The sequence below is a fragment of the Callithrix jacchus genome, chromosome 18, assembly GCF_049354715.1.
Source record: "Callithrix jacchus isolate 240 chromosome 18, calJac240_pri, whole genome shotgun sequence".
Lineage (NCBI taxonomy): Eukaryota > Metazoa > Chordata > Mammalia > Primates > Cebidae > Callithrix > Callithrix jacchus.
Genome location: NC_133519.1, coordinates 36,590,626 through 36,616,351, shown reverse-complemented (window position 1 = coordinate 36,616,351; position 25,726 = coordinate 36,590,626). Strand labels below are relative to the sequence as shown.

The window sequence follows — 25,726 nt, the reverse complement described above, 5'->3', positions numbered from 1 at the left end:
TGTGAAGCCTCAACCTGTGGATCCAGGCTCTCCACACTGAGCCTAGCCCTATGGCCTTCCCCCTCATGCAGGTCATGAAAAGCAGGTGACAATAGGTGACTGGAGGAATTTCCTATGACCTGACCACTCCTCCTTGGGGGTCAGAATTCTGAATGTGTCTTCATAATTGGAATTTTATCTGCATGGTTTAAAACAAACAGAAACTACTCCTTCATAATTCTGGCTCAGGCTCTGTAAGACACACACTGAGATTTGAGGACGTGATGGTGAGAAAGTGATGCCTTCTGAGCTCAGGTGAACCAGGATGTGTTCTTCTTTTCTTCAAATAGGGTGTGAGACTCCCAGCAACCTTTCATCAATGACCAAACCCCAAGAGCAGGTCTGGCCCGTGGCGCAGCAGCTAACACTCATCTGGCCTTTCCCACACTCCCAGGGCAGAGCTAAGTGCTTCGCACCTATTATCTCACCTGTGCTCACACCTCCCGTGAGGTAGCAACAAGTACCATCCATGAGGAATCAACTCAGCAGAGTGAAGGAATCTGCCCAAGACCACATAGCTAGTAAGTCCAGGAGCTGGAAGTGCAATCTAGACTCATGCACTTCCAGTGGGAAGGGGAAAAGAAGAATGAAGACAACCAATCCACAGTGAAAGCCTGGAGGCCAGGAGCAGAGCCTTCCTTGTGCGTGGAAGAGAGGTGTGCTTCTAACCCAAACTCCCTCCCGGGTATTTTATGTGAGTGAAAAGATTAATTTCTATTGTGTTTGAGCTACTATAATATTTGGGGGTTTATTTGTTGCAGCAGGTAGCATTAGCCCAAGTAGTCCGTACAGGCACATAACCCAGTCTTGCAGGCTTGAGAAGGCCAAGTATGCCGATTCTGAAGGCTAGGTAGTTGCCAATTAAGCAAACAGGCAGGGTAAAGGACTTGTGCCTATGCTCCTAACTCCCTGGAACTAAGACCAGCCCACTGGAGGCCAGTTTGAGATAAGGCCTCCTCAGTGGGCTCCTCTTGCCAGCCTGGCCTTGTAATGCACATCTCTCTCCTTCCAGGTCCTCAGCAAGAGGAAGAGTCCGCTTCTAACATCTGGTGGGTGAGCCAGAGGTGGGGGTTGCAGGATTTGAACAATTGCAAGTGGGGAAGAAAACAGACGAAATGTAATACCACCCTGTGAGTACGTCTCCTGGCCTTACACCCACACTGCTTCCTGACCTCTTTTCTCCACAGTCCTAATTGCCCACCATGTATCGCATTTAAAATTGGTGAGAACTTTGCGAGACTCGTTAGGGAGCCACTGTCTGCTTCCTGGCTCTCCCATGCTGGCTAGGCATCGGCCTTCAGTCCTGCCTGAGAAATCCTTCTCCTGCCTTGTCACTCCATTCTGATTTCCAAGCAAATGATCCCTCATCACATATCGCAAACTGCTGTGCCCTGAGGGAACTTCGTGGTGCTGGTGGAAAGCTCCCACTGCCTCCTTCTGTGGGGTGTTTTGTAAAGACTGGGGTCTTGTCCATCTTGGCAAGAAGTTGAAGTCCCTTTTCTCCTTATGTTTGGCTGTAGTCATCCTTTCCAGTCATTCAAAGCTTCGCCATAAGCTCATCCCCACGGCTTTGTAGACAAAACTCCCACGTCCCCCTGGTTCCCTGCCCACCACACCACCCCTGAAAAAACAACAGCTCATTTGTAAGAGGTTTTTAATTTCATCTTGGTATGCCATTAAGGAGTGGAATAAGGATCTCTATTCATTTTCACTCACATAGTATCTGCTACATTCTCCAGCTGGTCTTTTCCACAGAAGCCTGTGGGGTCATACAGCATCTGCATAATTTTCACTCACCAGACTGGTTTGGGTTTCTTGGTGGTTTGTATAAATTATAAACAAGAGCACAAAAATCACACAACATAGACTCTAGCGTAAGGGGACATGTTGCCTCTGGCCTTGCCAGAGTGATAGGGACGTGTCTCTGTGTTCAAGTCTCCAATGACGTCCCCAGAAGTGAGGCCAAGCCTGTCCTGGCCCCTCTCAGATGGTTCCACAGTGACCCTCTGTCTTCCCCACCAACTCATTCTGAGTTCCCAGGAGGCTTCCTAGCACAGAAGGATCCCATCCTAGCACCATAAGTGGAGACCAGGGTGTGGAACTGTCCCCATGTACAATGGCTGCTGGGTCTTCTGTGCCAAGGATCAGAAGAGTGAGCTGGAAGGAAGAGCCAAGAGTTTCCACTGGACCCTTCTGCCTCTGTGAGCTCCATGAGGTTATTTAGAAACAGAACCTCTAAAGCAAAGGGCCCCAAACTTTTCCTTTCAAGAGCCAGACAATACAGATAGCAAATATTTCAGGCTTTCCAGGCCACAGACAGCCTGTTATATATATTCTTCTTCTCTTTTTTTTAAATGACCTCAAAAAAATGTAAAAACCATTCTTGGCTGGCAAGCCATAGAAAGCAGGCCTGCAGGCAGGAGTTTGCCCACCCTGCTCTAGTATACCACCAGGCCCTCCTCTGTTCCCTCAGCCTTCGCCTCCTTCCCACTCCGGGACTCTGGCATCCCTCTGAGCTGCTCTGAGCTGGTGTCTCCTCCAGCACAGCCTTTGAAGAGGGACTTCAGCAGGCAGAACTGCCCTCAGGAGCTCAGGAGCCCTCCAGCTCTGCAACCCTGCGTACCCACCTTTGCCAAGTGAGTGGCCTGGTTGTATCTTAAACAAATATATGATTCTCAGCCCTGCTCATGTGTCCTGGGGATGAATTAAGCCTTGGCATTTCCCACTGAGGTAGGTACATACTGTTAGCCTCATCACACTTGCAGATGCTAAAGCTCAAGAGCGGAACCAACCTTCCTAGCAGTGCCCAACAACCACTTGTCAGAATGTAAAAGAAAGCCCCGGAGTCTGGGCTTTACATTTTCTCAGAACATGATCAGAGATGATTCTGTCCCACCCCAGCCTAGCGATTCAACCCCAAAGACAGCAAGAATGCAAGAGAGAACACTGTCAGCCACACAGAATTGCTTTCCAGACCTGAAAGACACTCTGAAAACAGAATGAACCCAAGCACTCAAAGCTATGGGGCTAGATGGAGCAGCCCTCTCTGCCCTGCCGACAAGTCTCATCAAACTAAAAATAAAGTTTATAAAAGTAAATTATCTCATTTTATAACTTAAGTGCATCAAACATTTCCTTAAATATAGTTCACACTGAAAATAAAGTTACTTTTGCTGTACAGTTGGTGTCTGTTATAATTAAGAATAAACTTTGAGGGTAAAATATGAAAGGTTACACACTCACACACACACATCTATCTATCTGTCCTTCTGTCTATGGATGTGTAGATGGATAGACATATGCACCTCTTGACAAAAGCTTCCCCAACATGGTGGGAAGTTGTTAGGAGTCGCTAAGTATCTAGTTTGCATGAGAATATCTATATTAAAATCCCTGTCCTTAAGGATAAACACATCTTCATATCTAATGCTAAGACTCTTATTAGAAACATTAAACTATGCAATCCATAATGTATTCAGTCTTTGGAAATGCTGAGCTACACCATATCATTATACAACAGCATCCCCAACAAAACTCCCTCCCCAACCCACCTCTTCCCTGGCCTCCCTGTCCCAAAGCCAGCGACCCCTCACAGAATATGGTTGTTCCATATGGGAGCCTAGTCACAGAATGCTAGGGGAAGACTCAAGAGGTGAAGTAAGAATTCTGCATGGAGTACAGGTGGTCAATGGGGTTTCCCACTCTGGACTGCAGAGGACCAGCTTCTGAGGTTGCTAGGAAACAGTCACCCAGGTTACTGAGGGAGGTGTCGTCGCTATCCAGGTCATGGAAAAGGGGCTCGGCACCTGAAATGGAGATGGAACACTGGCATGAGGGTCTGGAAGAAGTGATTCATTTCAGTGCTAGGATATTCAGCTGAATTCAACAAGGTTGCCTGACAACATGCCCCAGGTGAAACTTTCTATGAAAAGTCTATATTCTCTTAAGGGGGCTCATGTTCAAAGTGCAACAAGTAAAAACAATCTAAACCGGGATACGACAGAGTGCTAAATTGAGTGCAGCATAAGCAAATGTCACAGTGTCTAGACAGGGAGTGTGGGGAGTAGGCAGGACATGTCACCAGAGGCTGGAGAGACAGGGCAGAGCTCCTACAGGACTTGGGCCTCAAAAATGACGCTTGAAGGAAGGATGCTAAAACCAACAAGCAGAAAAAAACAAAACAGCTCTTCCAGGGAGGCTGATGAAAACTCCTGTGATAACATCTGTTCTTTCAAACACCAGGGGTGTACTAACTATCTGCTGTTACCCACAATTTGTAACACAAAGAAAAGGAAAGTTAGGTGCTACCTTCAGCTAATTTACACCTTTCATAGGGAAGCCAGTAGGGCACAATAGTGGAAGAGCTGAGGAGTCACTGCAACCAGGACCTGGAGGCAAGGAATTTTCTGCCTCCACATCAAGTTAATGGGAGAGGTGAAAACTGGAGTTTACACAACTTGTCATGGGGCTTTAAATCTCATTTTATTAAAGGACTCAATCACAGGGATACCTTATGTAACACAACCCCTGAGACTCTGAAAAGAATTTGCAAAAAATATATTTACCCTGTTTTCCCACAGCTGCAGAGTGAAGAATGGTACAGATGTGACCCATGCCTTCAAAGGGAGCCAAGAGGGTAGATATCACTGAATATCCAACGAATGGGGTTGACCAATGAAAGGCTTGTCAAGGGCCAAATCTTAATGTTTGCTGAATGTGTGATATAGGAGGGTAGGGGTGATTTTAACAACAGAATTTTTTCTTAATGAAGGCAAAAAAGAAGTTGTTGGACAAAATCTATGCACTGTGGCATGAATTTCTGATACTAATATTTTGAAGGTGTGCTGCATAAAATTATTTAACTATCGGTGTATGACACCGTATAGACCAATGCATTACGTACACCACTAACCTCCTCTGTATAAAAATGTGGTGGCCTATACTTGGCTGAGGCTGAACTTGAACCTTCACACCAGAACTCACCCAGGCCCTACCCTGGGTCCTCAGGCCCATTTGTTGTCCACTAGCTTAAGCACAAAGCTGGGTAAGTGGGAGAGTCTCAGCAATCCACATATGCAGCATTTAAATCAATGCTATTTTGGGTGGGGTGGGGTGGGGTGGGGTGGGTATAAGGAGATACTTTTCACTTTAAAAGTCAGTTTATATTTCACAAGTTATATTAGAGCACCTATTAGTATCCAGAGTAGGATGGTCCAGTCAGGAAATTTGTTTTCTGTGCTTTTTATGTCTTTTTCTTCTTTAGGTAAATGTTTGCTTAATGAAGCCCTTCTGTAGCAGTGATACTGCTGATATCTGGCATGAAGCACCAGACTGTGGAATTCTATCACCACAAGCAAGTCTGTAAGGAGACACAACCTCCTATTTAAAACTAACAGACAAGAAGCTTTGAAAACAAGATAAATTGAAGTGTCGCTAATGAGTAGACATGCATGTAGGTCTTTGTCCTGTAGCCATTGGTTAGGTGATTCTAGCAGTATCTTATAGGGCACATTATTCTGCCTTGAAGCTTCAGTGAGCAATTGGGAACTGCGTAAATGTGTTTAGGAGGGAGTGAGAAACACACACAAGTTGTGAGAGGGCCCGGGGTCGGGGAGTTGAGTCCCTCTTACCATAAGGGTGCATGTGGTCTCCAGGCATCTGGGGTGGGGTGAGACCCTGTCGGAAGGGATCTGAGCTGTAGACACTCTGCTCAATGGCCAGGAGCTGCTGCGGGGTGGGCAGAGCCGTGTACGGGTTCATGATTCCTTCCATCCCAGCACTCCCACCACCATTTGTCTGAGCTGTGGAACAAAGAAGAAGCCAGATCATTCTCAATGTGCAGCCTGGCATGTGACTTCCCTGGGTCCTGATTGCTCGTTTATAAAATAAAATGGGATGAGGTGACATCGAGGCTTCCAGTCTTTGTCCCACCAGAGGCCATCAGGAATCACCTTGGAGAATAGGAATAGGGGAGGGGATGTGGAACTTTGAGCACATCCTTGAAACGTATCATTTCAACAAAAGGTTTTGATGTTAGCCACATGTTTGGCAGTCACTAGAATAGATGAATCTAAAGATCTTTCTACGATAACCCACTATGAGCCCATCAGTCAGGTGGGAGTTGTGACACTGACCCAGTTGACCTCATGGGGCTACAGGACAATTCCATAGGACTGGGTATGTGCTTTGAAATTATAATTGCTATGCTTGTAGATGGAATTTTATGAGAAAATAGGGATTCAGTTCCTGCGTCCACACCTTGCTGAGGTTCTCTGAACATGGGAAGAACAGAGACCATATTTCCCACCAGCCTCCACTTTCTAAAGTCTGCCTTTGGAGCTGCCTTTAGAATTATTTAAAGGAAGTCCAAAGCAATACGAGTTTGTGTTCTCATAATGCTTTGATGCATTTTCTCCGTTTGAAATGCACAGGGGACCTGTGAGATAGGACCCGCAGGCATTATGGCCCTACCCTAGGGATGCACACAGCCTGAGGCACACAGAAAATTTGGTCCCACATAAAAAGCCTAATGGTGGAGCTGAGGGCAGAATTTAGATCTCACCCGCTTGCTGCTCCACCCTTCCCTGCACCCATGCCTTGTTTTATTTCTTCTCTCCCTAAACATAAATCTTCCTGTTAACATACTGTTTAGTCTAGGAGGTAAGAAACTAAGGGAACTCTTGGCTGCAAAAGTCACATTCTAGATTAAGCATAGACCCAGTGTCAAGTACAAAGCAGGGTCCACATGAAGAGAAGACGCTCTGGGGAGCGGCCTGAGAACTAGGATCACATTCCACAGACTTCAAAGTGTTGGTCCACAGACCAGCAGCAATGGTACCACCAAGGAGCTGGTTAAAAAGGCAGAATCTTGGGCCCACCCAGACCTTCTTTATGAATCAGAATCTGCACTCTATCAAAATCCCAGGTGATTTACGTGCACATTGAAATGTAAGAAGCCCTGCTCTAAGATACAGACCATTCAAGGAATTCTGGATAGCTGCGTTGGGGAGCAGGGGGCATATCCTTTAAGAATGGCATTGTTCTAATATAGTAATTCTTGTTTTTGTTTTTCTTTTAACTTCCATGAAGTATCTCACAATCTGTCCCTCTTTATTATCCTCTCTAATCCTCATATCACCCTGATTTGTTGAAAAGTACATCTGGATAGAAAAGAGGAGGCAGCAGGCCTGTGGAACACAGTTAGAGCTCTAGGCCCAGCCCCATCCCTTACTGATCTAGGGCCACATTCAGTCTCGCAGAGCCTCTCTTTGCTCATCTGTGAGATGAGGATAATAACAACTTCTTCACTCACCTCCAGGAGTGGGTGTTGTAAAAGTCAAGTCAGCATGTGTGAGAACACCGATCTACAAAAGTGCTCAACAAAGGAGGACACTATCATCTTACTATCATTATTTTTACTACTTTACATTATTTTGGAAAGAGGCAAGTCACCGAGGTGTCTTCTATTAAATCGATTAGGCTGGAAGGAGAACTAAGCAAGATGAGAAACTGAACATATCTGTGACTTTGCAAGTAGTCCCAACACATGCCCCCAGACACTGTGGTGGGATCAGGCACAGACACTGTGGATAAGGTTAGTGCCATCCCCAATCAGCAGTTCTAGGCCTGCAGCTCAGGTGCCCTCAACCCTCTCACAATTCCTCATGGCTCAGTCCTTCCTTGAAGGCCTTATCTTTCCCACAGGTGTGGTCTGGGCTTCACTGAGTCCAGATATGTCATCCAAAGAGCTGGGTAGTGGGAGGCCCCTGGTAGGAACAGCCTGGATTCCAGCCGGAAATGCCTGGGAGGAAGCACCAGCTTACCAGAGCTCAGCCTCTGGGTGTTCTGCTGATCTTGCTGCTGCTGCTGCTGTCGCCTGGCCAGCTTCTTCATCTGATAAGGAGAGGACCATAGGATTAGAAGTCAGGTGACCTGCAGCATGTTCACACAGTAAGGGGGATCCTGGAAGCAACGCCTTCCCAGGGAGAGGGCTTGTTTGCAAAGCTCTAGTTTTTACTTAGTAAAGGAGCCACAGTGGCCAACCCCATGTGCAACAAGCATTGCTGAGAGCTCTTCTACTCTGCAGCAGTATAAAGACAGCTGGCTGGGAAGCAGGGGTACAGCTTGTCTTAGCAGGAACAGGGATTTTCCCTCAGCAAATAAAACTCACTGCTTGTGTTGTGACAGTTTTACATTAGATACTAAGTGTGTGACTGTGAAGTCTACAGCCCAGCCTACACGTATGGAACAAGAGGATACTGACAGGGTGCAATTTGGGGTGAGCCAAGAGGCTGTTCCTTTCCCCCTCCCTCTCTGCTGGCCCTTACGTTTGAGATGAGCCTACCCAGAGATTCATGCCTCTTCCAAAGCACCCCACTAACACGCAAGCTTCCCCGAAGGAATATTTTAACCCAATGTTTCTTAAACTGTGTTCCATAGAACATTAGGGTTCCATGAGATCTTGACATATACTTTGATTTTATATATGTATCTGTGTGTAGGAAACACTAGATTTTTGTAAAAAAATTTTTTTATTGCAAGATCTCTCAGAGCTTTAAATGTGCCCCTGTGCTTTATGAACCCACAGGCTACAGGGGCTCTGCAACATACTGCACCATGGAGTCTTTCTCTGGTGGAATAATACATCAACAGCCCTGTTCTGAGGACATCGGTTAGGGAAATGCTACCTTAACCAATCATGGTCAAATCATGAGATAACCTGTGATACTGTAAAGTATATGTTTCTGTTGCCCCTGTTTTTTTGGCAACATAATTCCTAACATTTTTGTTGCCCCTGTTTTTTTGGCAATATAATTCCTAACATTTTTGTTGCCCCTGTTTTTTTGGCAATATAATTCCTAACATTTTTGTTCTCTCCAAAGTGATGTCTTTTTTAATGTTAATGGTTGACTGACAGCTGTCAGCCCCTAGGTAGCTTCAGGATGGAGGCTGATCACTAGAAAGACCAAGGTATGATTAGATGGTTGGAACATTCAGCCCCACCCCCAAACCTCTTTGGAAAAGGAATGAGCTGAAGGTTAAGTTGACCATCAATGGTCAATGTAATTAATCATGCCTACATAATGAAGCCTCCATAAAACCCCAAAAGGATGGGGATCAGAGAGCTTCCAGACAGCGGAATACATGGAGGTTCCTGGAGGCTGGTGTGCACAGGAGAGCATGGAAGCTTCATACCCTTCTCCCATTTCTTACCATATGCATCACTTCATTTGCATCCATTGTAATATCCTTTATAAAAAGCAGTAAATATAAGTAAATATTTCCCTGAGTTCTGTGAGCTGCTCTAGCAGATTCATTAAACTGAAGGAGTGGGTCATGGGAATCCCAGTTTCCAGCCAGTTGATCAGAAGCACAGGTAAAACAACCTGGAGCTTGCAATTGGCATCTGAAGAGGAGGGCGGTCTTGTGGGACTGAACTCTCAACCTGTGAACTCTGACGCTATTTCCAGAATTAGAAGACACCCAGTTGGTATCCACTGCACAACTGATTGCTTGCCTGGCGTATAGAGAACATCTCCATATATTTTGTCACAGAAGCACTCTGTGTAGTGTAAGAGCAGAGGAAACATAGAGTTTGTTTTTTTTCTCTCATATCATCCACTGAAGATCAGGGCTCTTGAGAAACAGCATAGGACATATGTATTTTTAGAGGTAGGAAGATGAATGAGTAAAAGGTCTAAAACTAAAACCATGATAGGGGAATGTAGAGCTTGGTTGGATCCAGAGGACAGTATGACAGCTTGGGTCTGTATTAGTGAGAGTCGGACCCAGTAGAAATAAGCAAAGGTACTCATTCTACCGTGTCATAATGTTGTCTTGGACCAGCCATATGCATGCTACTTCTAAAATAACTCTGGTATTTGCATTAAATAAATATAAATTAAAGAACATGCTTTTACCAAAAGACAAAGAAAGGTATTTATTCATACACATGGCTGGCCAAATTCACAGTCATGGCCCTCGGAATATGAAAGCCATTTCACTGAAATGAATGCCTTCTCTCCCCTACTGCAGGGCTGCTGTGGCCAAAGTAATTATTGATAACAGAAAGTTTGAATCAAGAGAACTACTCTATCTAATGAGCAAAGGCGAGAAAACCTGGCAGCAAGAACAATGTCCTACTATGATTATTTCAGGAAACCAGCAACCCAGGGAAGATAGAAGGAAGAAGCAGGTTACCTTCGCTCTCTGGTTCTGGAACCACACTTGGACAACACGGACACTCAACCCTGTCTCTGCAGCCAGAGTCTCTCTCACCTTGGAAAAATCGAACACGAGAATTTTAGACACATTGGCATCTCAAGGTGGAAGGCAGAACACTTCCTATACAGTAGATGAGGAGGCCAAAAGACTGTATCTGCACTAGGAGCTGGATGGTTGCTAATGTTGAGCATAAACACAAACACAAGAACATTGCTGCCCTTCAGGCAGAGTCCTTCTCCAGGTAAAGAAAGAAAAGAATAATTATTCATTCACATATGCATTCTCAAGAAGCGCTTCTGGATTTCTCTTGCTCTGGAAATTAGGCTTCAACTAGTTTAGTCTGTTGTGCTTCAGCTATAAGCCATGCACATGCATCGACCTACTTAAGGAGATCTGAGAGTAAAAATCACTTTACAAAAACAAATGCTTCTCTTTTGCTCTCCTCTCTTGCCTAAATTCATTGACCTAAGTTTTTTTGTCCCTCATATCTCTGGGTAACTTAGGATGTTTCACAAATAGCCATATTCATTGCTACCCCAAGGGAGCCTCGCCCAAAGAGAATAAGACAAGAGTCGTCTGGAACTCAGCAGAGCCAGGTAGACAGCTCTGAGGTCAGCACGTGTGACAGGGCTGTGGCGGAGACAGGACGACTGGAATCCAGATAACAAAGCAGTACATCTCAACATCTGCCCACCACACAGGCACACGGTGAGGGGCTGGCAAGGTGTCGAAAAGAGAACGGGCAGAAAGCACAGATTTTCAGAGGGGGCCTGGGAGACACTGCCCTCTCTTGATTCGATTTTGGGGAGGAGATGGGATTGAAAGAGCTCCTTGAATAAACATGTGAGTAGAGCAAATGGAGGCCTTGAGAAACGCTTCCCCTTTATCATGCCACTTGGGGCAAAGCTTAGAAGGGGAATGATTAGGACAGGTTTTTACAGCACATCCTTCTGCTAAGCCAACTAAAATAGGAGTGTACGCAGGGGCCCACCTCCACCTGCTGAAACCCTATCCATTCCTCAGAGGCCCAGCTCAAAAGCCACCTGTTCCTCAAAGCCTTGCCTGATTGCTCAGACCGAAGTGACCTTTCCCTTCAGTTGGTTCCCAGCTGCCCCTCTGTTACAGTCCTCAGAGCCTCCTCTCTGCTATTATAATAATGTGTACACGAATCTCCTTCTTGTTGGTTACCTGGAAGCTGCCCGGGGACAAGCACCCGGCACAAGGGCATACATAGGCTGGGAGTTTAGTATACACAGAAGAAGTGAATAAATAAGGAAGATCATAATTTGTCCTTGTGCAAGCCCAATTTGGGGGCATTTCATTTTCTACCAGTACCTCTCTTGGAGAATAAGGAGCTGCAAGGGCAGAAAAAGGAAGACTGCAGCTAAATCTTTCCAAAGTTCAGAAGTTGTGATAGGCTGGCCTACTGCTCAACAAATACCTATCCTTCCCTCCCCTGCTCTGTGGTGGGTGTGTGCTTCACCACTGCACCTAGGCTGGGCTAAGCCCATGCCTTGCTTTGGTCCATGGGATGTGATGTGTCTGATATCCAGCAAGAGGTTTTCGATGGGCTTCCCACTTTGACTTGCCCTCTTGCCTCCTGCTGTCCTCATGAGAACAACATGCTCGGGAGGGGGCTGCTCTTTCATCCTGGACCCTCAAATGACAGACAGGTGGAGAGAGCTGGAACCTGCACCCTGCTGTGCCACAGCCAATGCATAGCCCAAGAGAAGAAAATATGTATTTCTTGGGAGCCATGATGACTTTAGTTGTTTTGGGTTTTATTGTTTGTTTTGTTTTTTATCTATCACAGACAGGAAAAGATGCAGGAAAAATATTCTAACATTTTTTCAAAATGTATTTTCTTTATGAATTTCAAGAAAGAATACTCTTTTTATTTTGATTGTGTAAACGATAGTACTCAGCATATGATAGGCAGTCAATAAATGACAAGTACTTAATAAATGGGCACTGCTGTTTATAGCAGAGACTGCTAATTGTCCCCAATATCTATCTCTCTTCCTCCTCTGAATAATTGAATCACAGTTTTAGCTTGGTCACCTAGATAGACTCATTTTCTAACTTCCCCTACAGGAACTGTGGCCACAGGACTAAATTTTGGCCAACACATATGAATAGAAAAGATTTGAGCAACCCCTGGATACATCCTTACAAAGCAGGCTGCTTGCCCTCCATTTCCTCTTGCTCTATCCTGGTGGCGGGAAACATAGTGACAATGGGAGCAGCCACTTGGACCCAGGAGATGGATAACAGAGCCGCCTGCCAGTCTTGCCTTGCCCACCTCTGGACTGTGACAGAAGAGAATAGACTCCTGTTTCATTAAACCACTGTATTTTTTACATGACTGTTTACAGCAGTCCTATTTGAAATAGTCCCAAAAACCCAAACACCCATCAACAGGTGCATGGACAAACCAACACCTATACAGCGAATGCTGAAAAAGGAATGAATGAATCCCCAAATCACCACACCAAGTGGAAAAAGCCAGACTCAAAAAAGAGTACATCCTGCAAGCCACTGTATTTTTATACTTTTCGTTTTCCAGCGTCTGGGTCTACACCACAATGGGCACCTATCATTATCACTGTTCCCTCTGCTCTCCATGAAATGAAAGGTGTGGGCCAGGGGCCATTTGGAGTTGGTGTGCATGTATGGAAGCTTGAGGAGAGTCTATAACCTCCTGGCCACAGTTTAGTGATCTCTGGAGTCTCCAACAGGGCTCGAGCCACCTGTGCAGTCTCTGTCTGAACAGCCTTCCTCACCACTCTGACCCCCAGTGCCCACTGAGATCCCAGAGGGGTCTGAGTGCACACTGAGAAGTGGGGCCCAGCTCCTTTTCCTCCCTGCTCCCTCCTGTACCTTCCTGCAGGGCTTGGAGGATACTTCAAATGAGGCCTTGAATGCTCGCCTCTGTTGAGTTGTCAAGATGGTTCTGGGACGTTTGGGGCGCTTATGGTCCTTGCCTTCCTCAGCAGTTCCTTTCCCTGCCCCATGGGCTGACTTGCAAAGACTTTCTTCATCATCACTTTTACCTAAAAGAAGCAAAAGACAATGTTGTGAGTCCCTGAAAGCCAGTTCCTGTCGCTGTAGGTTATTCCACAGCACGGCCTCCGGGTCCGCATTTCCAGGATGGCTTTACGTATGACAGTCATAACCTGTATGGTATTGATTTGAAAGCTTCCAGGAAGAGGCTAAGAAAAATATTTCTAAAACCCAGAGCCAGGCAGCAGAAAGTCCACCATTACGCTTCAGGGGCTTTCTCACAGCACGTTATCCTGGCTCCACATTTGCCAACTGTATGGCCTTGGGCAGTGATACGGTTTTGCTCTGGGTGCCCAGAATTATAATCCCCACATGTTGAAGGAGGGATCCTGATTGGATCATGGGGGCGGTTTCCCCCATGCTGTTCTTGTGACAATGAGTGAGTTCTCACAAGATCAGATGATTTAAAAGTGTGTGGCTTCTTTCGCACTCTCTCTCTCCTGCTTCGCCATGGTAAGACCTGCTTTCTTCCCTTTCACTTTCTGCCATGATTGAAAGTGAAAAAAGGTTTAATTGACTCGTAGTTCTACATGACTATGAGTCACTTAAACCTTTTTTCTTTATAAATTACCCAGTCTCAGGTATGTCTTTAGAGCAGTGTGAAAACAGATCAATACAAGCCCGTTACTTAACTCTCTGAGACTCAATGTACTCTTCTGCAAAATAGTGATATGAGAGAAGCTACTTCATCAGGATTGCTGAGGATTAAATGAGTTTCTACTAATACAGCACTAAATGCCAATGAACCTTGACATAGAAGTTCTCAATGAGTGTTGATAATTAGTATTCTTTCTTAGACGTCATTTTTTAAGACTAGACCTAGACACTGTGTCTGAAACTCTACTTCCTGCCAAGTGGTAGAAAATATTATGGTTAAAAAGGCCATAGGGAAAAGCATTAGATTAACTGCCAGGACAGACAACTCAGAATGGACGGATAACACTGATAATTCGTCAACATTGCTTATCTGTAAAGTAAATAACTCTCTGCTGTTAAAGTAATTGTCTAACTATTTGAATTACTCAACTCTATAAGCAGTGAACAACACAAGGGTTAACGGTGAAAACAAAATAAACCCCTTAGTATCTGTCACATTTCTTCCAGGCTACTTTTTGCATTCCACAGACATCACACTCCTGAGAAGGTGTTTCTAGGGTGTGGGGTATACTGGTGTAAGAGAGGCTTTTTATTTTTGGCATTAAGAGCCATAGGCAGGCTTGGTGCGGTGGCTCACGCCTGTAACCCTAGCACTTTGAGATGCTGAGGTTGGTAAACTGACTGAGCTCAGGAGTTCTAGACAAGCCTGGGCAACATGGCAAAACTCCTCTCTACTAAAAAAAAAAAAAAAAAAATTAGCCCGGCATGGTGGCACATGCCTGTAATCCCAGCTACTTGGGAGGCTGATTTAGGAGAATTGCTTGAACTCGGGAGGTGGAGGTTGCAGTGAGCCAAGATCACCGCTGTACTCCAACCTGGGTGACAGAGTGAGACTCTGTCTCTAAAACAAAATAATAATAATGAAAGCCATAGGCAATTCTGTATCTAAATGGTCTAACAAGAACCTCATTTTTCTCTGCATGCTCACAGAGCTCAGCTGCCCTCTTTTCTCCAGTGAAAATCTTTGCCTCAATGGCTTTCCCTTGTGCCAATTCCTTCTTTCCACTTCAAGAAAGCAAAGATGAAAGGACCCACTGTGTGTGAGCTATACGTCCTTTTTATTTCCTCCTGCCCTCCTCTGTGAAGGATGAGCACGGGCATATGCTGTTTTAGTGTAGACATTAACTGAGTTCTCATTCTTGGCTCTGCCAGAGTCAAAAACATATTTAATCCGAAAGGACACTGGCTTCTTCTTTCATGAACATTTGAACATGGAGGGAACACTAAAATGTGAGTTTATTGAGGACATGGCTTTTCAATATAACTGAAAAGGGACTGACAGAGGCAGACCTAGGTTTCATACCAGTTCTGCCCCATGCTGTAAGTATGGCCCTGTGCACGTTATGTCATGTCGCTGAGCCTTGGTTTCTGTACCTGCATACCAACAATAATAACACCCACACGGTGAGCATTACAGAAGTACGATTATTGTATATCAAGCAACTAACACAGTCCTGGCACTCAGGTGGCTCTTAATAGATGATGTCAAAAGGATGTCTTCTCCCTCTGCCTCACCCCTCTCAATAGTACAAATAAAGGCTCCCACAAAATTAAAGAAGAGAGTTAAAGCAAGAATCTTCCTGACAAGGGGTGGTTACTCTGGCATCTTCAACTCTGAGGCTGCTGTTTTCCCAGGGGTGATGTGGTAAGCTGATCTCAGGCATAACCTTGGTGCGAAGGGTTTCAGAATGGCAAGAAAAACATGAGCACTTAAGAACTAAGAGTCTCAGGAAAATAAGAAGACCCCACAAGAGGATAAAAGGTAGAAAAACAAGAAAGCCATTGACTGCACAGATTTGCCCTGGCCAGACCCTACTACTCCCTCTGCTCAGAGATACCCCAAACTTTGGTGTCTAGTGAGGCCAGCAATTCTCGCTGGCGGTGGACTCCCCTGGGGTGATAACGATGATCCTGTGGCACTAGTGATGACTTCTGAGACCTTTCTGAGGAAATGGAGCCAATACCCCACTCCAAGGGACAGGCAGATCTCCTTCAAGGTAGTTAAGAAAAGAGGCTGAGTCTGCAGGCCAGGCCCGCAAATGAGAGCTGGGAGATCTCCAGTATAGAATACATTTTAAAATGCAATTGTCTTATCTCCGGAAACCTCATGCCTCATACCAGTCTTTTCAATAAAACGGTCCTGGCATTGATCCTTTTACAGTCATTCCTCACATTGTTTGATGCAGATGTATATTGATAAGCTGGATAACGTAACGAATAAAAATGTAAAGTCTAAAACAATGATAATGGTTCATTTATTTTGACACCCTCCAGGAAAGCAATGTGACACGGTATCTACAAGCATGGCCTTTAGAGTTAAATAAACTCAGGCTTAAATTCTAACTCTGGCAGTTACTGTGCTTGATTCTGAACACATTCTCAACACTCAATTCTCTCATCAGGGAAAGTAACACTGTTGTTGGAATTAAATGGGATGATATATGTAAAGGGTTTAGCACCATCCAGAAATAATTGGTATTTAGTAAATAACAATAATAATCATTATCATTATTTCAACATAAAATACACAGTCTTAGTTCTCACATGTGTTGTCAGTTAATTACAGTCTCAGATCAATGGGGGTGGGTCTCCGTTAAGGTTTTACACGACAGGTGTTCATTTCTCTCTCTTTGCAGCTAGGACCCCAGCCAACATAGAGCTGGTTTTGTGGACTGTGCCTGTGTGCTTGTGAGAAAGGAGAGCAACAGAGGGAGGGGGAGTTGGAGCTGGTTGCAGGAGGAAGGTGCAATTTCTGAAGTTTGTTCAGAGGCAGGAGGGCTGAGGGCCTTCTGGGCTCCTCTATGGCTGTTGTACTCAGCCTTACCTGGGACATATCTATATCGCCAAAGATCTGCTGTGCCATCGTAAACCAACAGAGAAGACAGAGGAGGAAAACACCCCTAGGCTAGCCACTGGGGCCTATTTTGGGGGGAGGTGGTGAGCACAACAGGTGGCTGCTCCTTTCTTCTCTCCACACCCCCGCAAGAAGAGAGAAAAAACAGGCTGGGTGCGGCGGCTCAAGCCTGTAATCCCAGCACTTTGGGAGGCCGAGGCGGGTGGATCACGAGGTCAAGAGATTGAGACCATCCTGGTCAACATGGTGAAACCCCGTCTCTACTAAAAATACAAAAAATTAGCTGAGCACGGTGGCGCATGCCTGTAATCCCAGCTACTCAGGAGGCTGAGGCAGGAGAATTGCCTGAACCCAGGAGGCGGAGGTTGCGGTGAGCCGAGATCGTGCCGTTGCACTCCAGCCTGGGTAACAAGAGCGAAACTCCGTCTCAAAAAAAAAAAAAAAAGAAAAAGAAAAGAGAAAAACATATTTGCTTTCAAGAGGAGGAGGAGAAAGAGAAGGGGAAAGGGGTGAGGGATTGGTTCCAGGACCCCTCCATCTACTCAACTACATACTCAAACCTGTGCATATACAAGTCTGACACACAAGCCCTGCCTAACCTGGCTGTAGGAAAAGAGGGTCTCCCACAGTGCATGTATGCGGATTTCACAGCCCTTGAATACTGCCCACATTTGGCTGAAAAAACTCCACAAATAAGTCAGGCTGCACAGTTCAAACCCACGTGTCTCAGGGTCAACGGTAGCAGCAGGAGTGGTAGTTTGTCTCTGGAGTGTTTCTGTTGCTTTTGTGGTGTCCTTCTTTGAGTCCTCCTTCCTGCTATTCAATACCTCACTCTCTTCTCACTCACTCTCTCTTTTACATCTTCCATTTTTACTTTCTAAGAAGCACTTCATGCTCTAGACCAGGAGTCTACAGACATTTCCTGTAAAATGCCAGAGAGTTAATATTTTAGCCTTTGCATGCCTCAGTTTCTGTTGCAACTACTTGATTCTGCAATTGTAGCATGGAAACAACCACAGACAACATGAATGGGCACGTCTCTGTTCCAATAAAACTGTATTTCAAAAACAGGCATCAGGCCAGATTTGGCCTGCATACCATAGTTTGCTGACCCCTGCCCTAGACCTCTCCTGACCTCCTGTTCTCCATCAAAACTTACACATCCTGTGTCCCATTCGTCCAGGCTCTGACTCTGGAGGCAGGAAGCACTGCTCGTGGTTAGCATGGTTTGACGTGTTCTCTCCCACAGCCAGCAACATATATGCGTTTAATAACAAATGCTGCTGCTCAACAGTCACCCATGTGGAATTTTGGGCATCCTGGCACATCTGAACCAAAGAGATTGATGATGGAAGAACAGAGGAACCTTTTGGTACCTCTCAAAGTACAGACAGACGCCACAACCCAGCCACCAACAGGAACCCAGACCCCTGCTAACCATCACCCAGCTTCCATCTACTGTGTTGCAGATATTATAGGCATAGTGGTACCCTCTGACTCTCCCGGGGGCGCTCCCTGAGGTTTTTGTTTTCTCTTTCAGCAGGGGCAGACCTGCCTGACTCAGATCTCAGCTTTTCCATGAAAATACGCAGTGCCTAAAATTTACACTGATCGATTCGTTCACGAGAAAGGAAATTTCTAAAAGAGCCAGGAGATTTCCCCAGAACCAAGAGGAGTAGTGGAGGACAGAAGATGAAGAAAAACCTTTAAACAGCGGAGCAGTGAAGTGGAGGGAGAGGCAGTTCCTCTCCCTTGCCAGAGACTCCCACTCCCAGATGCAGGCCGGAGCGATCTCTCATAATTTAAGCTGACACCCCTCAGCGGAGATGAAAGGAACACCACTCGCTGCTTTCCAACAACAAATGTCAGCATCCCCGGAGGCCATTTAGACACAAACGCAGCATAAATCTGACTCCTAGTGGGGAAGTCCAGAGATTAAGTCTCCACGCACAGCCTACCAGAGTGAAATGAATTTGCTTGGCACAAAGTTTGAACATGTTTCTCAGGGCCTTTCGTTCCCCTTTCTTGTAAAAAAAAAAAAAAAAAATCTGGAATGGTTCAGGGCTGTCATTCCCCCCTCGCTGTTCCTCCCACTCGTTTATGACATAAGCAATGGCAGATGAAAGACTCAGCCATGGTTTATGGCTCAGAGATGGAGCTGCACTACCTGTGGGGCCTCGGAGATTCATTTCAGGTTGTTGGAAAAATCCCAACGGCCCATAAACAGGGCAAGAGATATCTGAGCTTGGCCCAGGAGGTGAAGGTGAGGGAGGGGATGAGAGACCTTCATGCTAGGGAAGGGAGAGGCAGGAACAGGCCTCCCTTTCCCCAGTGATGAGCCTCATAAATGTCTTTTAGACAAGGGGAGTAGAGGAAGGGTCTGGGATTTGTTTTGAGTGGAGGGAGGAGGGAAAGAAAGAAGGGAGGAATTTATGAAGACAGGATACATAGGAAGCTATTTCAGTCACTGCCCTGCACTGCAGGACTAGAGTTCCCTTCTCCCTGAGAATAGCAGCGACCAACTTTCAATGCAATGAACTCAAAACAGCATTGAAAATCCAAGAGGCAAAAAGTGCAGTTCTCTAGAAAAGCAAAGTCCATGTAGCTACTGTTTTAAAACTGTCTGACACATAGTTCTTCAAGGAAGTGTCAACTCAGACCAAAACCAGTTTCTGGTAAAAGATTTGACTTGGAACTTGTTCATTTACTTTTCCATTTAATAAGCATTTATTACAGGCTCATGTGTTGGGCACTGCACAAGGACGATCCTAGGATCCAGGAATGATGAAGATTCAGCCTCTGCTCTCACAGAGATCTGTGGTTAATGGAGGAGAAAGACCCAGCACCAAAATAATAACTGTGCAGAGGAGTTAAGAGACGGGACTAGGGTAGGGTTTACAGTGCAGGTGCCACCTGAGCTGAAAGTGAATGACACAAATGGTGACCAGGAGTTGCTAGGGAGAAAAGGAGAGAGAGGGCACTTCATGCCAAGGGCACAGAATACTTAATGGCATGGAAGCAAGACATTGACCTGGAAGGGAGGCTCCCCAAATATGAACATTCCTGACATTCCACTACACATTCAGCATGGTGGAGCGCTGTGAGAGGATAAAAAAAAAACCATCGCTCTTAAAAAACATAAAGCTGAGTTAGAGTGAGTTGGCATATGAAAGATAATAAAGTATATAAAAGTGCATGTGGTTAAGTTTTTCAGGCACAGTAAAAACGGGGGAAAAAGTGTGAGCATTTAGAAAAGAGGAGTATCAATGAGTCAGAGAAGTGAATGAATGAAGGAGACTTACAGGTAAGGAAGTAGAGGATTTAAAAAGCCCAAAGGGAGGACGCAGGTGTTACAAAGGACAGGAAAGAAAGGGAGAAGGTGTGTGCAGAGATGAGTGTGGGCCCTTTGGGGCCTCAGGCAGCCTTTCATGGCATGGAAGGTCTTACTGGAACAGTCCACATAACCGAGGAATAAACAGCCTCAAAGAGGTTCAGGGACCCGTCCCAACAGACACAGGGCATAGGTGGCCGGATCAGATTTCATGCAAGGCTTGTCTACTTCCAAGACCAGGCCCAGAGAACCCCTGAAGGGAGGAAAGAAACAGGCTGTTTATCCAGCATATCAGACATAGTAAGCAAATAACAGTCACCCGTATGTGCCCTGGGTCACGTGTGTGGAAAATCAAATACTCTGTCTCCCATGAATTACTAATATCCACTGACAGATTACTCTTTCTATGGGAAGGCATGTGGAGTGGTGGAAAGTAACTTTGGCCATAAAATAGGAGACCTGGATCCTAGTCCTAATTTTGCTACTGAGCTGTGTACCCTTGGATAAGATTCCTCACATCTCTGAGATGCAATTTCTTTACCTATGAGATGAATTACACATTCTTTATGTTTACCTAATACTTGGCATGGCATCACTTTATAATTGTATTGTTTCACTGTTTCTACCACAGCCTCATGAGGCAGGAAATGCCTTGTTATCAGTTTTTCACAGATGAGCACACTGAGGCCCCAGAAGAAAGGAACGTGATCTTTTGCCCAAGGACACACAGCTGGGATGCTCTTTCTTCAGCCCCTGTCTCTCTCTGCCTGCTTGACCTGCCTCATGGGTTGCTGTAAAGATCCAAGGATACCTGGAGCTGCAAAATATCAGGTGCTGTCTAACTGCAGCAGCATTATTGTTATTAAAGAGTGAGGAAAGAAATGGAAAGCTTTCTGGAGGGGGTGAAAGGTTGACCCTGAGCTCCTGCTGGAAAAGCTATTCTTTTCAGTCCAAAGGAGGCAGAGCTTATTTTAAATCCCCATATCTCCCCAGACCCTCTCTTTTCCCCTCCACTCCCCCAAATATCCTGCCCTGCCACTGCAATCCCCACCAGGGCGAATGCAGGGAAAATCTCCAAGCGCGGTGCACTAAGCATTCCAGGAGCAGAGCAGACAGAAACCAAGCTGCACACCAGAGTCAGGCCGTAGGTAAAGGGTCCCAAGAAAGACACCTTTGTTCAAAGATGTCCACTGCAGATGGGGGTTTCTGTGCCAGGCAGGGGGAGGGGCCGGGCAGGTCAGAGGCAGGGCATTCCAGCTCAGACATCCAGGCAGGCCCCAAAGGGGAGCTGTGTGTCTCCACTCTGAGTGCTGGCAGCCCGCCACGGCCTGGATGCCTCTCCCTTTGCTTTCCTCAGCTGGCTGGTGCTCTTGAAGGGAGACCTTGTGCTTGGGAGGTATTCAGGGAAACAGGACAGTATTGGGACTGATTGGTAGAATGACTGTTGGTTTGCATCAGTTTCAGGCCTTTTCACATTTGAATAGATCTTAAGCTAACACCTACCTTAGCTCTGTCTCCCCTCTACACACAGACACACACAGACACAGAAGACACGCTCTCTCTCTCTCTCTCCATCGTTCCCTCTCTGAATTTTTCCATCTCTGTATCTCTCCTGTCTAATAAAAACATGGCCATATGTAGTCCAAACTGATAAGCACGGGTGTATACTGCATGCACCTACACATAGATTTTTCAGGCAGTGCAAATACTGGCAACTGAAATACCCCACCAACATCACTGTATTCAAATCAAGCCTGGGTAAATACACTAACTGAAACCATAGCTTGTTTTGTTTTTATCTGGCCAGCCTCCAAGAAGGAGACTGTAGAACTCATAACAAGTTGATTCAGATGTTTGGGGCTCAGAGCTCAGTCTAGATAAAAGCTCATTAATCCAGCTGCCCTATGGTTCGCTAGGCTTGGCATATTACATGCATGACACTGTATTAGGTTCATATAATAACGTTTGAGTGTGTTTGTCCTAATTGAGGAGAGGAAGTAACTTCAGTGGATCAAATACCATCTCTCTTTGGAGTAGCTCAATTTTGCCACACTAATTACTCATCCTTTGAAGGATAAATTATCTGAGAAAATTAAAATTGTTTCTAGGCAAAGGATGCAAGACAAAGGGTTCTCTCTCCAAATTGAAAAGGACGAAGACAACAATCCTGTAGGTGGCTAGGAATGTGGGGTAAGTTGATTAACACTTAAAATGTTCTCATCGCAAAAGTGAGTCCTTGTTGGTCAAATTTCCTGTGGTTTTTTTTGAGACGGAGTTTCGCTCTTGTTACCCAGGCTGGAGTGCAATGGCGCGATCTCGGCTCACCACAACCTTTGCCTCCTGGGTTCAGGCAATTCTCCTGCCTCAGCCTCCTGAGTAACTGGGATTACAGGCATGCACCACTATGCCCAGCTAATTTTTTGTATTTTTAGTAGAGACGGGGTTTCACCATGTTGACCAGGATGGTCTCAATCTCTTGACCTCGTGATCCACCCACCTCGACCTCCCAAAGTGCTGGGGTTACAGGCCTGTGGTCTTAAACACACAGAGAGTTTGCCTGGATGACCACAGCTGATGAGACTGCTTGAGCGCTTGGCTGAGACACCGTGGTTCCTGATCAGGCCCTCTGCTGGTTTGGAGAGGAAAACCAAGGCTTAGACCCAGCCGGGTCTATGCCTTCACACTCCAGTCCGTTCCATAAACCACTGACAGGCTATCGGAAAGATCAGGGGAAAACAGGGTCAGACATGTAGCCTTTGTTCTTACCTCCACTACTCACCAGCTGTGTGACCTAAGGCAAATGACCTAACCTCGCCTAGGACTGGGAGGGGGTTTGAGAGTCACTGCTAATCAATACAGAGTTTCTTTTGGTGGGTGGGACCAGGGGGGTGATGAAAAATGCTCTAAAATTGACTGTGATGATAGTACAACTCCAAACACACTAAACACTAATAAATTACACACTTCAAGAAAAAAAATGACTGAACCCGTCCAAGCCCTACTTTTCTACTTGTAAAATCAGAGGCATAAAGAATTGTCAAGCTACCCTGATTGGATCGTTAGGAACACAATACAGACACAGTAAATAAATGCGTTTTGGAAAAGGTAATGAAATGTAAGATATTTTAAATATTTTTATTATGACTCTTGGCTGTTCATGAACTTACCACATATCCCCACTGGCTAAGAAATTCTAACTCCTCATATGGAAAATTCCATCATTCAACAACTCCAGCTTCAGTGTGCCTACTATGTGTAGCCACTCTTCTAGATCCAGAATGAGGAGGAATGGACAAGATCAAGAGAGTCTCTGCCTTCCTGCCTCTAGCAGGAAAAGATGGTGAATAAAGGAAAACAGGAAATAAAACAGAGCAATGGGAGAAAGAATGACTGGGGGAGTGGAAAGTCTTCTTAAGGTCACAATTCCGTGCTAACAGGGAGGTCCAAATCTATCTGCTCCCTGCAGGCTCCCTCAGCTCCTGTCCATGGTAATTTCTTCCCTTTCCAAATACCCAGAGCACATGTTTGTCTATCTCAAATACTTTAGTTACTCAAGCATATTCAAACAAGAAGACAATTTTGTATGTTGTCTTACATTATTCTCCAACCATTCTAGTGGAAACAGTAACAGAAGCTCTAAGTACAAACTTTCTAAAAAACCAGTGCACTACACCAATATAAAGATTCTGTTTTGACCTACTTCTGGAGGCAGTATAACAGAGTGATTAAGGGAGGTGCTTTGAACTCAAACATTTTGCTCTGTCATTTACTAGCTAGTGGTGTTGGCCAATGATATGACTTCGATCTGTGTCCCCACCCAAATCTCTTGTTGAATCATAATCCCAAGTGTTGAAGGTGCAGCCTGGTGGGAAGTGATTGGATCACAGGGGCAGTTTCTCATGGCTTTACACCAGGCCCCACCTTCAACACTTGGGGGTGTTGTCATGATCATAGTGAGTTCTTGTGAGATCAGTTTGTTTAAATGTGTGTGGCGCCTCCCTCCTCTTTCTCTTGCTCCTGCTCCACCATGTAAGATGCCTGGATCCCCATTCACCTTCTTCCATGATGGCAAGTTTCCTGAGGCCTCCCCAGAAGCAAAGAAGATGCCTCCATGATTCTTGTACAGTCTCTGTACAAGAACCGTGAGCTAACTAAAGCTCTTTTCTTTATAAATTTCACAGTCTCTGGTATGTCTTTACAGCAGTGCAAGAACAGACTAATAAAGCAAAAATTCCTTCTGTATTAAGTCTAGGTATCCCCATCTATAAAATGGGGTTGTCAAAAGCACCTACCGAACAAGATAGTTACAGGAATTAAATGGAGTATAGTGTTTATGGTACTTGGTTAATGGTAAGAAATTAACAAATGCCAGCTAATTTTCATCAGCATTATAATTTTCAGTATCTACTATATAATTAGAATAAGTTTCTAGAAAACAGAGATCAAGTCTAAATCATCTTTGTATCCTCCACAACACAACAACATACTGAGTACTCAGGAGATTAATACTTAGCTGTTGAATAGCTTGTGTTTCAGTTAACACAGAATGAACAGAAATAAGCCAAAGGTCACCCTGGCAATGCATCGCACAAACAAATGCACTGTAGAGTTCTGCCTTTCCATTTTTTTTTACAAATCAATTCAAATGCCAACCAGTAACTTCCAGTGACTATAGAAACTATTAGCTACCTCCATAGTTAGAGTTCAACTGGAATGAAATTTATTTCTCTTGAACTACAATCTGAATCTCTTTCACACTGATATTCATGCTACCAATGGTCCACCTTCTCATTAGTATGCATCCAGTTATGTTTCGATAGGAAGACAGGAGAGTAGGTCATGAAAAAGAGAAACCCCAAATTATGCTAATTAGGGACAGAGAGAAGGAGGGAGACTGAAGAAAATAAAATGGAAACAGAGCACCTGGACAGCACTGTGGAGCACATACAATCAACACTTTGTCACCCAGCCAGTCCTCATGTGACTGCAACACATAGTCTCCAAGGGCAGCTTGGGGGAAAGAGGGAAGCACTGGGTCAGGAGGCCCTCAGCCCTGGCAAGCTGGGCTGCCCTTCCCAACTGAGAGATCTTGAACAGACCTTCACATGGCCATGCTTCGTCATGGGTGAGAACACAAGATTAAATGAGGAAAGCATAAATATTTTTTGCAAGGAAAGCTTGCCCTAGATTGCTATAAACTGATTATAATTGTATGTAGTGAACTACACTACAACCATTTGGAAATTATTTATGGTTATTACCCTTAGGTGAAATTGAGTGTCTCATGATCTTAATGTTGACGAGATCGCTGCTGACAGTACCAACATGTTGTGTGATTAGTTAGCCTTGAATTTCTAACATTAAAAACTTTTCTTTCCAATACTGCCATTATTTGTAAAAGGTAGAGTTTATTGTTGAAATAGGGGTTAGATTTGAACCTAAGACCACTGTAATTATAGCCTGGACTCTCAGGCAGTGGTTTTCAAAATGATCATACATCTGAATCACCTGGGGTGCTGGTAAAAACACGAGTTGCTGATTCAGTGAGTCTGCGATGG

At 45.1% G+C, this 25,726-nt stretch overlaps 1 protein-coding gene and 1 long non-coding RNA gene across 2 annotated transcripts in view; one reads left to right on the top strand and one right to left on the bottom strand.

Annotated features, from left to right (window-relative positions):
* Window positions 1-1,679: 1,679 nt before the first annotated feature.
* Window positions 1,680-25,726, bottom strand: part of LMX1A (LIM homeobox transcription factor 1 alpha) — a 159,320-nt gene continuing 135,273 nt past the window's right edge. The window contains exons 5-9 of the mRNA XM_008985113.6: window positions 13,144-13,316; window positions 10,240-10,317; window positions 7,863-7,932; window positions 5,670-5,840; window positions 1,680-3,845 (exon numbers count right to left, since the gene is read on the bottom strand). Coding sequence (XP_008983361.1) covers window positions 3,685-3,845; window positions 5,670-5,840; window positions 7,863-7,932; window positions 10,240-10,317; window positions 13,144-13,316 — 653 coding nt within the window. The 3' untranslated portion in view covers window positions 1,680-3,684. The remainder of the gene's footprint in view (window positions 3,846-5,669; window positions 5,841-7,862; window positions 7,933-10,239; window positions 10,318-13,143; window positions 13,317-25,726) is intronic.
* On the top strand, window positions 15,443-18,828 carry LOC144580081 (uncharacterized). The gene is made up of 3 exons (XR_013528956.1): window positions 15,443-15,628; window positions 16,620-16,740; window positions 18,378-18,828. It is a non-coding gene; the product is annotated as an uncharacterized LOC144580081 (long non-coding RNA).